The sequence below is a fragment of the Empidonax traillii genome, unplaced genomic scaffold (genome assembly GCF_003031625.1).
Source record: "Empidonax traillii isolate 1590-97213 ecotype Southwest subspecies unplaced genomic scaffold, ASM303162v1 scaffold175:size1888319, whole genome shotgun sequence".
In the NCBI taxonomy this organism is placed as follows: domain Eukaryota; kingdom Metazoa; phylum Chordata; class Aves; order Passeriformes; family Tyrannidae; genus Empidonax; species Empidonax traillii.
The window spans coordinates 976,245-993,317 of NW_020955368.1; the positions used below are offsets into that span (position 1 = coordinate 976,245).

Genomic DNA, 17,073 nt, shown 5'->3' on the forward strand with positions numbered 1-17,073 from the left:
TGGAATTTGGAGGCGGTTTGGAAAGCCAAATTAAATAAAGCCGTTTAAAAAAAATACAGTGACTGATATCCCCCATTTAAACAAACTATTAAAGGAAATAGCAAAAATCCCCATCACTTGACATTTTAATATAAATACAAGAAATCTTTCTGAAAGATCTAGTCAAAACATGGTATCAGGTTTAATGAAGACACATATCACATTTAACAACTTTACTAAGTGGTCAGACAAAATGATCTAATATTACTTTCTGCCCTTAAAATCAATGACACTTCTCCTCCTCCCCCCCCTTTTTTTTTCCAATTTACAAAAGGTTGGAGTGAACTGAATAAAGGAAGTACTGGCAGTGCTGCCTTCTCCTTCAAGCAGAACCACAGACACTGAAGCATCCACTAAAATTAAAGGAGAAAACCCTTTGGTCTGAGACAGGGAGCAAGCTGGGAACAGCCAGACTGCAGCAGTCACGGTCATTTAGAAAGCCAGCCCTAATCATCTGAGGTGCAAATTGGACAAGAAAATACATTTTCTCAAAAAAAAAAAAAATCCCTACTAAAGGAAAAAGCCTGGAGGCTTGTTTAAAAGGAAGCTCAAGTGTTTTATCCTGAATAGGTAAAGCCTCTAGTTGTTGGTTTGGTAGCAATCTTGTATGACCTTTAAACACTGTTCTCACAGTTTGGATTGTAAAAACAAAGTTATATTACAGGGGAAAAAAAAAAAAAAAGACGACCCAAACACAAACCCAAGACTGCAACCCAAGCTGCAGGGACTTCAGGACCGATCCCCAGTAACTCCAATTGCAAACCTGTCCCAGGACTCCCTGCTGACAGAGAACTCTTCCTAACCCTATTTAAGCCTGTCTGTTCATATACAACATTTCTGTAACTTTCCTCCTTCCTCCACCACATTTGCTGTTTACAGTAATATCCCCAGCTCTGCCTTCAAGCTAGGAAAGCCAAGTTACTCTGATTTACTCTCACATAAGCCCTGCACACCACTGGTCATTTTGAGAGCCCTCCTCTGCTGTGACTTCAGCTCAAGCTCAACCTCTTGAAGATGCCTGAACAAAATTAACCAGCAAACGCTCCAGCTCCTATGTAGCATCTCCAATTCATTCCCAGCCCTACCAGAGACCATGCCAGATGCATCTGCCACCACGCTGCTCCCGCCCACAGCAGCAACCCATTAGTTCTACCACGGAAAAACACTCATGGTTCCTTTTTCTGGCAAGTTTTTCTCTTGGATTGCAACTACTTGATTTTGCATTCTCACAACTGGCATCTTTCTGTCCAATCTTCAACACCATCTTGCATAGGCTCCAGAGCCTCCTGCCATCCCACAGCCTTTCAGCCAGCAGCAGTTTTGGCATGCTTGGCCTCCTCCTTCTTGGCCAAGACTCCTAATTCAAATAATGCCACCAAAAGGAAATCATGTTCAAGGCAGGCACTTTGATTAACCTCCTCTTTCACCTTCCAGCACTGCCTCAGATCATCTGTGGCCTCTGTTGCCATCGCCTTCACCACTTTCGTGTTTTCTCACTAACTGCTTCTTCTTCTATCTAGACTTTATTTAGGACATCCTTTACCAGAGAGAGGAAATCCAATCACAATTCCACTACCCAGCAAAAGCAGTCATGAAAGATAGAAGGTTAGTCCAGCATAGTGGCCTATTTTTATTATGGGATGCTTTTCCAATTAGTCATTTACCCCAAGTTTGGGGGATTTTATTACATTTTTTTTTTTTCTAAATTTAGCTTTTCAGACCGTAACCCAGAAGTCACTACCCATCAGTTTTGTCATTGCCTAGATGGCTTTTCTTTCTGAAGCAGGAAACTGGATTACTCTCCCCCAGTCAGACCAACAGATATGCCTCAAACAGTAGCATAAAAAATATTAAACATGTTACCACCACAGCGGCAATGCCCTGTCAGACCTGTAAGTGCAGGATTTTGGGCTCAAATCCTGAATAAGTTTGTGCCAGTGGCTCAAAAGCTCTGGAACTGAGCCTGAGAAAGGCACACAATAAATACCAGTGCCCTCATTCCCAGTTCATCGATGTATTGATCTGCTAGAAACAAAGCTGACTTACACAAGCCCAAACTGTCCAAACTGATGCAAGGAAAGAACAAACCCTCTTGGTTTGCCTTGAGAGATTTGGCTGCAAATGTGACTGCCAGAGATTCTCTGCAGCCAGATGTTTTAAACGTTTGTTTTACATATGTTAAAGAAGCAACTTCAGCCTGACAAAGCAGCATCCTAAAATATGAATTGCCCTTGAAATATGAAATCCCACTTCAACAGCAGGGGACTGCATTTGGTTTTCCTGCAAGTTTTTGGCAACCAAGCTCTCAGAAGTGTCTTTGCTGGAAAAGCTTGCAGCGTTAGGGCTGTTTTCTGTTTTGTTTCATGGAGAGAACAGAAATGGCTTTACCGTCAAGTGAGTTGCAATGGATGACATTTTTAGCTCTAAATGTTCAAGGCAAAAACCTGCCACTCTTCTTCCATGGAGACAAGATTTCACTTCCTATAGTGCTCCTTGGGTACAGACCTCCAAATTTTAGTCTTTCTTAATTCGTTGCCTCTTACCATTTCCTAAAGACAGGTGGAGGCTGCTCTGTAGACCTGCAGGAATGGGGGACAGAACCCATAAAACCAGATCACTAACCTTATGTGCACTGTTGTTACTTCAGATTAGTAGTGAGCAAACAGACAAGACACCACTGAGGGGGTTTATGTCCAGGCTTACTTTTGCCCACCGTGGATTTCCTTCCTGCAGCAGCTCAACTGTTCTGTCTTGCTTTTTTAAACTGCAGAGGAATGAAGGATATCTTATCCAGGGGCATGGGAAAGGCCAAATCAGCATCCAGCTGAACTCCAACCTGCCTTGAACACACTCCTGCCTGTGCTGAGGGAAACAAACTCCTGCAATATAGCAAATACAATTACATCCTGCTGCACGCTTCCATCATCACAAACACAAATAAAACAATGGACACTTCTCACGTTGGACTTCGGCAAAAGACATTTATTATCATTATTATTATTGTTGTTGTGTTGCTGTTGTACCTCCTCTGCTCTGCCCACAGTGGTGGCATAAATGCTGTTACCATATTGTAGCTGATGATGCCGGTGTACAAATCAAAATCCATCTTAATTTCAAACTCCATTAGAAACACAGGAAAAAAGATCAACATTTACGAAATGTAAAGGGAAAAATGGTATGGAAAGAATTCTTTTTTTTTTTTTATTTTTCAAGCTTCCAAGACAGTATTACAAACAACAGAGAGCAAAGTAAAGCTAGAAATGAAATACTTGACAGCATCTGTTTAAAAATTACAGCTAAGAAACCTAATAAAAGTTGAATAAACAGTTACTAGAAATAAAAATTTTTACACATATGATATTTGTCTGGGATTTTTATTTCTTCAAAATAATTCATACAAATGGTTACAGTCACAAACATGATTTTAACCAAAAATATTGCTAGCCTACCACATTACCAGGAAGGAATCAATGTAGGCAATGAAATGCTGCTACTTTTCAGTAGTCTAGTGCCTTTTCCAGATACCACCAATAATATATACTTTAACTGGTGACAAAAAGCACAACGCTCGTTTATACAAAACCTTTTTTTTTTCCTCAAAATCTCTTTGCAAGGTTGTCTTCATTTTGAAATAAGGGAATTCATGCCAAAATTAGGAGAAACTGTTTTTCTTTTGTTTACTAAATTATTCTAAAAAATAAGACAAGCAGGTAGAAAAAACAATGCACTGTGTGGCGTAGAAAGAAAAATGGGAAAAATTCATTGTCCTGAGAAGTTTGCCAACTGCCTCATTTTTGGGCATGTCTTAAAATATAAAAGAAAGGAATTTTAATCTCAAAATTGGTTTGTTGAATGCCTCCCTTATGTTTTTCCTTGTTGACAGCTAAGCAAACAAACCCTTTTTAATGTTCTAAAAACTGTACACAGACAAGTACATTCATGATATAATTAACTACTAACTTCTCTTGCTTAACAAAGAACCCATAGGACACAGAAACAGTGAATCAGTCCACTGGACAGGGACAAACTACAATTTATACGGAGGAAAAAAATGTTTCCAAATCTTCTTTTTTTTTTTTTTTTTTTTGTCTCCCACCTTTTCCTTTTATACTGTATATTGGACCAGTTTCTAAAACAATAATCGTCTCCTCCTGTAAGTTCATGGTTTTGCCTTTTAATCAAAATCCAGGGTTTTGCTTTGTTGTTTTGTTTTGCTTCGCTTTTCCACGCGCTGAAGTGGAGATCTCCGATGCTGGGAATGCTGTTTTTCGTAGGCTACAATTGGTCGCTTGGGTGGTCTCTATCAGCTTCTGGTTTGACAGTTTGGCCGGGGGAAGGAGCGTGGGGCGGGTGGGCTACAGCGGGGAGGCCGTGTGATAAAGACATGGGGTTGGGGACTATTCCTTCTACTGCTGCAGGTATGCCGGTGGAAGCCACGCTCACAACGCCTGGGGGATACCTGCTGGGAGGAGGAAAACAGGAGCACACGTTAAAACCACGAGGTGAAAGCCCACCCTGCCTCCTCCTAGAGCCACAGAGGTGCTTCCTTTGTTTTCAGAGCAGCTACAAAGACAGGGAGTTAATGCTGATGAACAAAGTAGGAGATGTTGTATTTTACCCAAATGAGAAATATAGGTTTGCTAGATTGTTTCTTCAGATTTAACAGCATTGACTGACAGCACAGCAACGGATAAAAACTGCTCCTCTCAAAGCATAACCTTAACCTCAACCAGAAGTAATTCTGGCTGGGTCCGTGCAATGTCTGTTCTCTATGACTCTTCTTCAAGTTGACCTTCAAGGATTTTTTTTTTTTTTCTCTTTCAGTCTCATGTAGAAGGTTTAAATTTTCATTGTTGTGGTTTGAAAAAGTATTTGTTCATACTACTCTTGCAGTGCCAACTTTCTGATAGCGCCCCAAAAAAGCAATTACACTCCTACACTCCTCAGATGATATTCAGATGCCTACTGAATCTGAGCAACTTTTTCAGCATAAAGCTTGCCACGGCACTTGTCTGAAAGAGAACCAGTCCTAGTTATACAGACAACAGGTGCTCTGGTCACACTGCAACAAAGAGAGATGCAAACACAAAAACTGTGGATGGTTTTAAAGATTCCTTTACCTAGAAAACACCAAGACCTAAATATTTTATGAATTCAACAGCAACAACAAAAATCACTTTCTGATTCAGCTTGATTTTATGATGGCCCTGACATCATCAAGCTAAAAAAACTCTTGCAAATCTAAATCTACTAGCTCAGTCCCAAAGTTCAGATGTAATTGGTGAACACTGGTATTTCGCAGTGCTGTATATAAACAACAGCTACACATGACTTTAATAAAAATGTTTTCTTTTTAGTCAAATACCTTAATTCCTATTTGCAAGTTATGCCAGGCCGGCCACTTAACACTGACTCTTTGCCTCCCTTACTCGTCACAAAGCTGCACACCCATCCCTTGTTCTCTCCTGATGATTATTCTGCTCATCCAAGCATCCTAAAGGGAGAGTTATCCATTTGAAAGTCTAAGAACACAAACCTACCCCTCACTGTGGCTTTTGCTACCCAAGTATTTACTCAGGGCTGCACGGGAGAAAAGGCACTTGTAGGCTTCTCAAGCATTTTCAAATATCATGTTATTGTGCTGTTGATTTTCTCCTCATCAGAGTTTAATGCTGAATTTCACCCCATTTCCCCAGCATCTTTTCTAAGGTAATAGATGTTTGTGCTGCTCATCCTAAATTCCCCTTTAAACTGACAGAAAATTAGTGCACAACTTACACAAAACTCAGAGGAGGAAAAAAGCTGGATGCAAGCACATTTACTCGTTCTTTTTGATTCCACCAAAGAAACCATGATGGGAAGTGCTTTTTGCAAACACTGTGCCAGAGAGGCTCAGCACGGCTATCCAACGTGGCACAGGGACAACAAGGACACCACACACCAGTCTGGTCATCCTGGGAAAGTTTCCTACAGACCAAAAGGCTGACTCCAACCTGGGATGGATAACCAGGATGTGACAGATCACACCACCTGTAGGCCAGATAACTTTGTTCCCAATTGTACACATATTTACAGGGCTTCCTATGCTAATTCCTTTTCCAGAGAGGTTCCTTAGAATTAATTTGCAGTTGCTAATGAAATTAGTTGCTTGTTTCAGTAACTCCATTTGAATCTTATTAATCAAATTTGCTTCAATTCCTATGAAAACCGTCAGACAGGGTATTGTTTTACTTCCTCTAATTTAATTTTTTAACAGCTTATCTGTTACTCTAGGTGCTTTGCAAAACACAACATGACATAAAATTCCATTTAGAAGTCCTACACAGCAGCTGTTCCCAACATAATCTCTACTTTTTAACAACATATTCCCCTGAGTTTCAACGTGCTGGAGCTGGGAGCAATCAAGGAGAGTGCAAAATTCTGCAACTGCGTTTTCCTCAGGAAGAAAACCAGAGCCTCCCCTCGTGAAAATGGACAGTGCTGAATCAGAAGCATCAGCAGTCACCTCATGATCACAATAAGCAGTTCAAACTACACAGCCTGTATATAAAATTTCCCCTTGGACACCAAGTTATGATAGCCAGGACTCCACCTGCCAGCACCTCTCCTCGGGCACAGGTTTCCTCCAGATTTCCAGTAACGTCCAGAGGCCCTACAATTGTTTGTGGCAGCAGCCAAAATCCAGGAAACATACTGCTCTATAGAAACTGTATTTTACTTGACAACTCCTAGCCCTACTTTGCCATTTCCTTTTTGTAATTTTTGTCCCTTTTCAATTTAATCATTAGTGTTGTTTAAATCCTGTCTCTGAAAGGAAGGCAAAAACTCAACAGCCTCTACCCAAGAGCATTTCTATTCTATATAACCTTCCCTTTTGTTGCTATTTAATGCTTTCCTATTCTTGACCAGAAAATATACTCCCTCCAGCACTTCATGAAGTTTCTCCCTATCTTCCTCCTCTAGGCAGCAATAGAACATTTATTCCAGGTAAAATGCCCACTGAATTAAATTTTTGTAAAAGCAGAAGCAAGAGATCAATCACACCTCCCCTGTTACTTCAGAACCTTCCTTCCCCTTCCCCTATGTACTCTTAATTTAGAAAGAAAAATACATTGTAATTCTTAATTACAATGAAAGGCAACTTTAATTTCTATGTTAATCTGCTGTATTTTTTAAACTGCAGAAGCACCTTGAACTCACTATGCGAAGCTCTGTTTGAGAAACTGAGTCTGTCCCAGCAGAAGTTAAAAATTCAAGTGCGTGCTGTTACCATGCATTATAGAGTCTGAAAATCACCAGCGAAGTACCTCAACACGAAATACCTTCTGAATTACCAAAATCCAGCTATTCTCATCCAAGTACCTCTTCAGTATTCATAGATACTATTCATAGAATGGTTTTGGTTGGAAGGGACCTTAAAGATCATCCAATTCCAGCCCACTGCCATGGGCAGCGACACCTCCCACTAGACCAGGCTGCTGGGACCCCCACCCAGCCCCCTCACCTCCTACCTGTCAGAAGGCAGGGAGGTACATCAACATATCTATAAATGCTACAATCACTGCTTACAGGTTGTTAAATTTCACTCTGCCCATGACCTGCCCGCTCTGCGACACACGAAATGGCAGGGGCTCATTTAACAGGCAGCTCGGTAACAAATACGCAGCAATAACACAAGACTGGGGTGCATTATGCTGCTTCACCAGGACCATTACAAGTAATTCTTTCTCGGGAATATTGTCAATCTTTACTCGTGGGATAGGTCCTGTTTGCATGACCTTTTGTGCTGATGGGGCATCCTGCATTTCGCACAGTAAATGGTTTTGTTTTCCACCGACTCTGGTGATATTCAGATCTAGATTATATTCAGCTGACGAATGCTCAGTGCTCTTGACTTGTGATAATATCTGATAATTTGAGAGTTCTGTCCTACATCAAAATACAAGTAAATGATATAACCAGAATAAAAAAGCCCCGGTAGTTTTAGTTCCCCGAAAGAGCTATTTGCATTTTTTAACATATAAATTATTATCCCAGGTCTTATCTTCTAATGCAATTACATGACTACAATACAGTTATTAGCACATCTGAAACTTCATACTGCCTTGTGAAAGACTCCAGAACTCACTTAGCTGAACATGATCTTGGATTGGAAAGAAAAGATGGAAAAATTTGGGTTAAACACTCAATTCAAACGTTGTACTTAATCCAGGTAGGAATTCAGCATCAGCAAACACTGCTATTGAAACCAATTTCTTCATAAAAACCTGAGCTTCAAGTGCTGCATATTTTGTACTGCACATAATAAATGCCTTCATCCACATTCAAACAACATCACCTCCCCAAAAAGAAGTTTTTAATATTTATTGTGTAACTGTTAACTTCTGCCTCAAAATTCCCAAAATGAGTTTTATTTTGTGTTCGAAAGTAATTGTGAAGTCAGAATTCTACAGTGAATTTTCTTTATTGAAAAAACTGACCGAAACAACGTCTTAAAAAGTCATTCAGACCTGTGTTTATCCTGCTTAAATTGAATACATATGGTCCTTACCTTGTAAATCATTAACTCCCAAAACATTCCTAAGTTAAAATTAATTTCTGGCTGTGAAGCCTGCTTCTGCTGGACTTGTGACCCCCAAAATGAGAACAAAAACCTGCATTTTATTTGGGCATGGAACCCTGTTCTTAACTGCCATGACAGGGTTGGAATTATTACCCCCAGCCTAGCAAGACCTGCCTTTAAGCCCCAATTACACTCAGCCATACCCTCACTCCTCCACACACTGAAGTCAGTGAAACCACAGGCTGTGTGGAAGAGAACACAAGTGCCTGAACTCCTCATTTAAGCAAATAAAAACACACTTCTTCAGATATTTGGGGCTATGGGTATTTTTTCCAAAAATAAAAAATCTTCATGCTGCACGAGATAAACACACGCTGATCAAAGCCAAGTTATTCTTTTCCTTTAGTGCACTTATGGCTGCTGACAAAGGGATTATGGCAGAGGGTGGTGACACTCCCCCGTCACCTCTCCATCATGTTCTGGTGAGAGTGTTCCAAATCCCTGGGACAGAAGAGCTTTGGCTTCACCTCTCAGCTGTCACAGCTGCGTTCCCACATGGAGTAAGTAACACAAAACCAGGGATTCCCTCCCTATTAAAAGCACGGGGTGGTGCTCCTAAAGGTGGGCAAAGATAAGGTGCTGAATGAGTAAGGACAGGGGAAAGATTAGGATAAAGAGGTATGACAAAATAACGAAAGGACTGCACTGTCCCTTCCCTCGAGGCATCAAGGGAAGCATCTGTTTGTAGCTTTCTCAGCCACTTTCATCCTACTTATGTGTAAATACCATACTGGAAGATTAAAAAACTGCAGATGTTTTTCATAAATAAAAATTGTCTGAAGCTGGCTACTAGGAAAAATCTGCTGCTAGAACAGCTGCTAGGGATAAAGGACAGAGAGAGACTCAAGCAAACAAAGTAACTAAGGAATGTGCATATTGGATGTAAAAAATTGCCCCTTTCTATTAATTATTAAGACCTGCTTTCACAGTTGATTGAGAATAAATAGATCAAGTCTCTGAAACGCTTCTGCTTAAAAATTAAACATATAATTTAGAAAATGCTATTTCAAACATATTTTCATAATCACCACAGGTTGTTTCACTGTTTTCAGTACTGAGTTACTCTTGTGTCCGGAGGCCACAAACCAACACACGAATAGTTTATTATTGAAAGTCTATCTGCAAAGCTACTGCTGCATCATTACCTTCAGCAAAAAGAAACATAAATTTCCACTGCACTCACCAGAGATGACCAGAATTGTTTTACTTGAATATGCAAACAAATGTGTTTAGTTCATATACTAACCAAACAAAAGAGATTATGAGAGGAATCATATTTACACAGCATGACTGACTTCAACTACCAAAACAAGATTATTCCCCTGAATGCAACAATTACGAAAACAATACAGCTGGTGTCTAATCCAAACCCACGTCATTTACTAACAGGAAGGTCTTCTATCTATTCTTGAACGCCTACATCTGAACTAAGGAGGTATTTCTCCTGCATCATCAGCATTCTTACCTGTACGCAGCACCATTAAGCTCTGGATGAACCACTCCAGGATCCATGCTGGCCCAATGCGTAGCTGCAGTCAAATGATCTTTGTTAACACAGTTTTTCAGACTGTCTGGAATACGACCTAGGAAGAAGCGAGGGAGAGGAAGTAAAAATACACAATAATTGGAGACCTTGTGCTCTTAATGTGTCTATGTTAAAAATAGGCAAAAATATCTGCAGATTTAAATAAATACATAAAATTACACTGAGAGCTTGGTTTTGATCCTCATTTTGTTTCTCCTTTGCCTGGAACTTAATAATGGCCAAAATACTCTGCATAATATTGATTTCTCTCTCTTTGTGTCTTGCAAACAGGGTCTCAATAAAACCCAAATCAACAAGATTCATGCTTTTCATGAAGCTGTAACTTGAACATAGAGCACGACTACCATTCAAATTCAATAATGCAGCCTCCTGCTCAGAGTTTTTAACATCACTTTCCTCCTTTTTCCTCTATTTGTAACACCAGTAAAAACACTTATTGAGAAATGTAGGATTCTGAACAGAATTCTGCCATAAACCTGGATATGACCAACACCCTGTCCTCCTGATCTTCCCCTTATTTATCTCAACTGCTCTTCAGAGTTATTTATTATCATGTATTAACCCTGTCATCCCTTTCACTCCTACAAAAAAATGAAAATACATGAGAATTTCCCTTCTTCGTTTCTTCAAAACCTTTGCTTAACCTCTGAAGCATTACTGAAGTTTTAAGGTTGTCAACCTGATTCAGCACATAACTGGACAAGCCTCTGTCTGTCTTCTGCAGAACTATCTCCACCCCTGCAACAAATGACATGAACAGATATAACAGGTTTTGTTCATGGCAATAGGAATATTTCCACCTATTTCAATGGGAGGAAGATCAACTGGAGCCAATGTTTTTTCTGACATCTGTTTAATGTATCTTTTCTAAAGTTTAATCTCACTGTGCATTTGCACAAACAGGGGTAGAAAGAGGTAAGTTTGGGTCCACCCCTGCTACTGTTGGGGATGGTACTCCAGAAACACTTCCAAAAGATGACCATGCTCCACCATCAAAAAATTCAGGCTTTTGTCTTCAGCTTCCTATTGAAAATTTGATTAAGGACTTCACTCCTCTTTGCCTGCTCTTTCTATCCCTCAGCCTGGCCACAACAGGGCTGTAGAAAAGCCTGTCACAAAACTGCATTTCGTATAGTCGAGATCATCAAATACTTGTTACTCCATGACTTGCACTGACATCACTAAACTTGTCACATCTCCTGTGCACAAGCTGAAAAGGCTTTTTTTTCCTCAGTATCAGACAAAATGAGGTGTATGTCCCATTACAGGAGGATAACTACCACTCCCCTGATTAGAAAGCATATTCTAAACATAGGTAAAATACACATCCATCTCAACTTCTGAAAAAATTGTCCACAAGTTTAAACAGCATCTTTTTTCTTCTGATGTTAATCTTTCTTAATCATGTCTTCCTCTTTGTCCCTCTCATTCCTCATTTTGCTAACTTCTGTACGTATGTTCTACTAATTCTCCCCTTAAAAGCAGAATTTATTTATTTTAAACTTTCACTTGCCATGCTCGCCTTCCCCTACTGTTTTCAGTGGTCCTCTTTATTTCATAATTGGAATGTTTTCAAGTTTAAAAAGATACTTAAAGATATTCAATCTCTGCTTATTATTTTTATTTTATACATCACAACACCATTGACCTCTTGGCAACAGCACAACCACTTAACATCTTTATTGTCAGATGGTAGCCATACTCTACATTCCTACTGTGCACCTTTTTCCAATTATTTTCCCCCTACACACCCTCTCTCTGCAGTGTTCCCCTATGGCTTTCACATATCCATCTTTATCCCACATGTCCTGTATCTTTCCTACATTTGTTTCATGGCAATTCAATGTCATTCTCACCTCCCTAACGCTGGTCTCTGTTTGATCTTACTACAAACCATATGCAAACACCGAAGTGCTGACAGCCCCGACACCAATCAGTGACACAGATCGCCGAGAGCACAATCACACGCTTTAGGGAATCGTGGATCTGCCCTCCTAGGCACTTATGTTTGGGCTTCTGCACAAATTTAACATAAAACTAGCTCTGGATAGCTCTTATTTAGTTTTCAGGCTGTAGCCTACTAATGCCCATTTGCACATTAACCCTCCCCTAAGCAGGTACTGGGTGATGGTTTGTGCAATCTCTCCCGGAGTTATCTGGGAGCAGGGAAGAGTTATACAACACCCTGACAAACAAATGTACTACTGGAGTTGTTCTGGAATACTGGCACAAGGACCAGTTCCAGCAAAGGGATGGTCAGGCTCTTTAGGTCACCTCCAAAACAGGGAGAAATAGTCTGGTAAAGGACAATTCAGATCAGGAGTTTAAGAGGGGCCTTTCATTAGCATCCAGGAGAATCTTCTTTCTGCACAAGCTAGAAATGAGACTAAATTGCCCAGCCTCTCAAGGCACAAGCCAGAGGGAAGGCTACTGCCAGTGCTTTTTGTACAGCAGAGCAATGTGTTGGCACTGAGCTGCTCTCAAGGTGACACAGATGGCCCTGCATGTCTGCAGAGCATTCAGACTGTATCGCCAAGGGGGAAACAGCAAAGTCCAACTAAAGAGAAAACATTAGTGCTTAATGAATCATTTTCCAGTATGAAAATCCTTCCTTTTATTTTAGGCTACAAGGGATTCAAACCAATGCCAAATGGCTCAGTCTTCTCATTTTATTTATTAGCAGTGCATGTTCGAGACGTAACTGTTTTCTCTTATGTGAGCAGTTTACAATTACATGGCTGTTATATAACAAAGACACTCTGCCCTTTAAAATGCCAGGCTCCTTTAGCAATGCTTTAAAGAGAGGAACATCTAAAATAGAATAACCTCCCAACAAAATACTTTGACGTAGAGAATCAGAACTGCTCCTGACAAGTATAAGGGGAATTCAGGAAAAGCTAAGAAAGATACCAGCAATAGCAGGATGCCTTGCAGTCAATACTTACATGCAACGAAGAAGAAAGGCACTTAAACACATTTAAATACATTTCTCTTATATGAAAAAAGCACTTATTTCGCAGTGCCTGCCTTCCTTTGTAACTGCAAAGAACCTCCAAAACAACCTGTTACAGTTCTGAGAACAGACTTAGCAGGCATTTGCTCATTTCTGTGTTCCAAATACTAGAAACGGTAAACAAATGCTAAGTCTGGTTCTTTTCAGCATCTTCCAAGACTGAAGAAAAAGGTTTATTAAGAAGAACGGGGAAGGGGAGGAGCCAACAAGGTGAGTCAGTACCTGTGATCGCCCTTCGGATCTCTCGTGCTGCTTCCTCCCGCATCTCAATTGAGGCTTGTTCGCTATACCAGGCTGCATGTGGGGTACAGATCAGGTTTGGTGCGTCCTTCAAGGGGCCCTGACTAAAGCTAAATGAAGATTTAAAACAAGATCAAACGACAAAAAATATTGGGGGGGGGGGGGGGGGAAAGGGGGTGTGAAGGGAGGGTATCCAGATGGATTTGTACATACACAGATTAATTTTTACGACAGAAAAGAATTGCATTTCTATTCCTCGATGGGTTTAATTCTGTCATTAATTTAATACACTACTCGTGGTATAAATAAGCAACAATCACCTTTTATAGACTCAAAGGGTAGAACCTAAGTATAGCAGCAACATTAGCTTCTGTCCAATGCACTTATTGTAACTACAGCCACTGCCACTCCAGTTCTGGGGCAGAAATGCATAAAGCAAAACCCAAATTAAATCAGGATGCCATTCCATTTGTCCAGTTCATCCCAATTTTACTTTTACTGCATTAGCCAACAAAGCTCTGTTCTTTCTGTCAGTGTGACTTTCAGTCATTTAAATAAAAAAATCTTACAATTGTTTCCAAATCGGAAGTGTGACCATCAGCACACAAGTTTTTTTTGATAATTCAGTTGTTATTTTTCCATTATTTGTAACTAATTTTTTTTCTTTCCCGTTCCTTTATAGAAACGCCACAGAAAGAAGGAAATTTACTTTACAGATTGATTTTCAGGGAAGGCAATGAATCTGTGTAAAAGTGTTATCACAGATACAGAGTAAAGAAACTGAAAATAATGGAAACTTGCTCCTCCTATTTATTTCCAGCTTTAATAATCTTGCAGTCAACTGTAACAACAGGAGAACAAATACTTTAAGACAAAAGCGTGCTTTCAGAGTTGGTCATAATTCAAAAAAAAGAGATAGATTTCATCTGTAGTTCAATAAACATCAAAATATCTGGCAAAACTCTTGAATAAAGAGTTGCATGCTGCGATCAGATAGACATGCAGCACCGAAGCCAAAGGAAATTGTGGCTGTAATCCTGCAACTGAATCTCTGCAGATGGCATCTCCATGCAGTAAATGGGGCTTCCTAGAGGTGCAACGGGCTGCTCGTGCAGATCCGAGAGCGGAATAGTGAAGAATGTACGGAGCTGGAAGTCCCTTGAGCTGTTAAGACTCCGGCTTTGCACAGCACTACTGCATTGTAATGACTACATTTAGGAGTAAATGAATGCAGAGTATGCATAAATAAAATTAAATATTTGTGATGTGGCATTGTGCCTCAGTAGATATAAAAAATTCTGACTAAAGGGATACTATTCTGATTTTTCAAAGCTACTATTCCCCAGCCCCAAGCTGGTATGAGAGATACTGTCCTCTCTCCAGTCTTTACAGCCCGCCTTGTGTCTGTTTCTCTTCAAAAACTTCTGTGGATTGATCCAGTTAAAATTAACATTTCTCCCTGTCCAGACTGAAAAAGGCTTGTCACATACAAGGACTGAGCTACAGCAGCCTATTCTCAAGGACATATGAATAGGCTCATTTCTGATTAGGAGTGCAGATATCGCAGTGCCAATGCCACTTAGGTGAGTGGTACATTTCTGCCTTAAAACACTGGACTTCTGAGCCATTCAAAAACTCAGGCTTGTGCTACCAGCCCCTCTCCTGACAGCACAGTTACTAGTCCCCTCATAAAGGGTAAAGCAAAACACAACCTGCACTCTCGACAACCTTCCTTAATGTTTTTTTGCAACCTATTGCATTTATGGTTTTCCTGCAGAGGCAATCTGGAAAAAAAAAAAAGTCTTTTCCTTCAGAAAGGTGTCATAAAGCAGTTATTTGTCATACCACATCTCAACTCTTTGCCTTTGAAAGACTCTGTTCAGGCATCAATATTAGTTGCCTCCAGAGCTGCATCAATGACAAAGGTGCACTGCCCTCAAAGCCACGGCCAAAGCCATGCCCAGGATTTCAACCAAAGCTCCTGCTATTTCTACTAAATAAAGCCACTGATTTTTTTTTTTTTTTTAAGTAATTAAATCTTGGATGTGGCTTTTTTCCCCACTTATGACCACATACACAAGCTCCATCTACATTTGCATTAGTCCAGTGCTGCACAGATTCATGTTGCTTTGCTAAGGAGTCTTTAGCTACCAAATGAACAGAAAACTCAGTTTACTCGTTGCTGTTGATTGTATCATGCACTAAGACTTAAAAATAAGAAAGTGAACGAAATAAAAAGAAAAGAAAAGGAAAAGCACCTGAATGGTTCTGACTCATGTACATCTAAGGCTGCCCCTCGTATCCTTCCTTCCTTCAGGGCCTGTGCAAGTGCTTTTTCGTCTACTAACCCACCTCGAGCTGTGTTGACCAGGAAAGCCCCTTGTCTCATCTAGGGAAAGTTAAAAACAAGAATGATGAAATAAAAATAAATGAAATAAAATCGTTGTGGCATTATTTTTTACCCAAAAGAAGCATCCATTACAACAAAGGCTATTCAGCTGGTTTAAACTGTAACACAGTTGTCTTCCCTTTCCATTGGAAAGTACCACAAAACGTGATGCTTCTAACATGAAATGCTATTTCACAGCACTTAAAAAGCTTTTGTTTCTTGTAAGTAGTGTCTTTTAATAGAAGCGTTGTTTCAGATATTGTGCAGTAACATGATCAAAAGATACAACTGTGCATATGAAAGTGACAGATCATTTTATGCCTTTTTATTTCACTGTGAAATTGCATGAGACAGAAACTACAGCACATTCTTAAACAAATTCATATTTTGTGGCTTTCGACTTTCACACAAATAAAAGCCTACATGATTTTTTCAGAAAAATCAATGCTTTTGGATTTTCAAACACTTTTCCCTTTAGTTGCCAAAACACAGTAGATGTATGTATTATTTATTTTTGTTACTTCAGCTTCCTCCTCCCCTGTGAGACTTTTCAAATAAAGGCCTAAAGAATTCTTCTATTATTCAATTAAAAGGCATGAAAATGAATTTGGTTGAGAACGCTGTGTGCCCAGGAGAGAAGCTGTGCTGTGCATTGTGCAGATTAGCATTGTAGATGACACTGTTTGCGGAGAACTACAAGAATTTACACCACAATACATCCACAACTTGAAAACAAAGTGGCAGCTTAAATAAGGGAGATGGTATAGAAAAAAACATAAACTACTACATCCTGCTTCCAGCCACCCTAATACTTCATCTTTTACCAGATGTCTCAAACACTTCAGTGCATGAGGGTAAAGGATATGAAGAGCAGGAACCACGGTGAAGGTGAATTATAAAAATCTCATTTTGTACTGACTCCGTCTCTCACCATACGAATAAGAAAACCCCAACATTTTGACACCAACTCAACTGCTCGAAACCTACACATCAAACTAAACCTTATGTAAATGGATCCTCACGCTGAAAGACTGACTCAAAATGCCAAATTCGTGAACAACAAGGAGGTTTGGATGAAAGTCAGCTATGAGGATTTTTTTGTTTTGTTTTTACGAGATCGTAGGGAGGTATAACATACATATGCTCACAGTATTTTATAAGGAAAAAAACCACCATATTTTACTGGCCAACTCTCTAGGTTTAGCGTGGTCCTGCTTCTCTCC

The 17,073-nt window shown here is 39.9% G+C and overlaps 1 protein-coding gene across 7 annotated transcripts in view; it reads right to left on the reverse strand.

Annotated features, from left to right (window-relative positions):
• Positions 1-3,006: 3,006 nt before the first annotated feature.
• CTBP1 (C-terminal binding protein 1) overlaps positions 3,007-17,073 on the reverse strand; it is a 192,336-nt gene continuing 178,269 nt past the window's right edge. For 6 of the 7 annotated variants that reach the window (XM_027886000.1, XM_027886007.1, XM_027886002.1 and 3 more), the window contains 4 exons: positions 15,720-15,850; positions 13,444-13,571; positions 10,128-10,245; positions 3,007-4,501 (listed from right to left, as the gene is read on the reverse strand). In XM_027886000.1, the coding sequence (XP_027741801.1) occupies positions 4,315-4,501; positions 10,128-10,245; positions 13,444-13,571; positions 15,720-15,850 (564 nt within the window). In that variant the 3' untranslated portion in view covers positions 3,007-4,314. The remainder of the gene's footprint in view (positions 4,502-10,127; positions 10,246-13,443; positions 13,572-15,719; positions 15,851-17,073) is intronic. The other variant, XM_027886001.1, reaches the window with a different exon arrangement.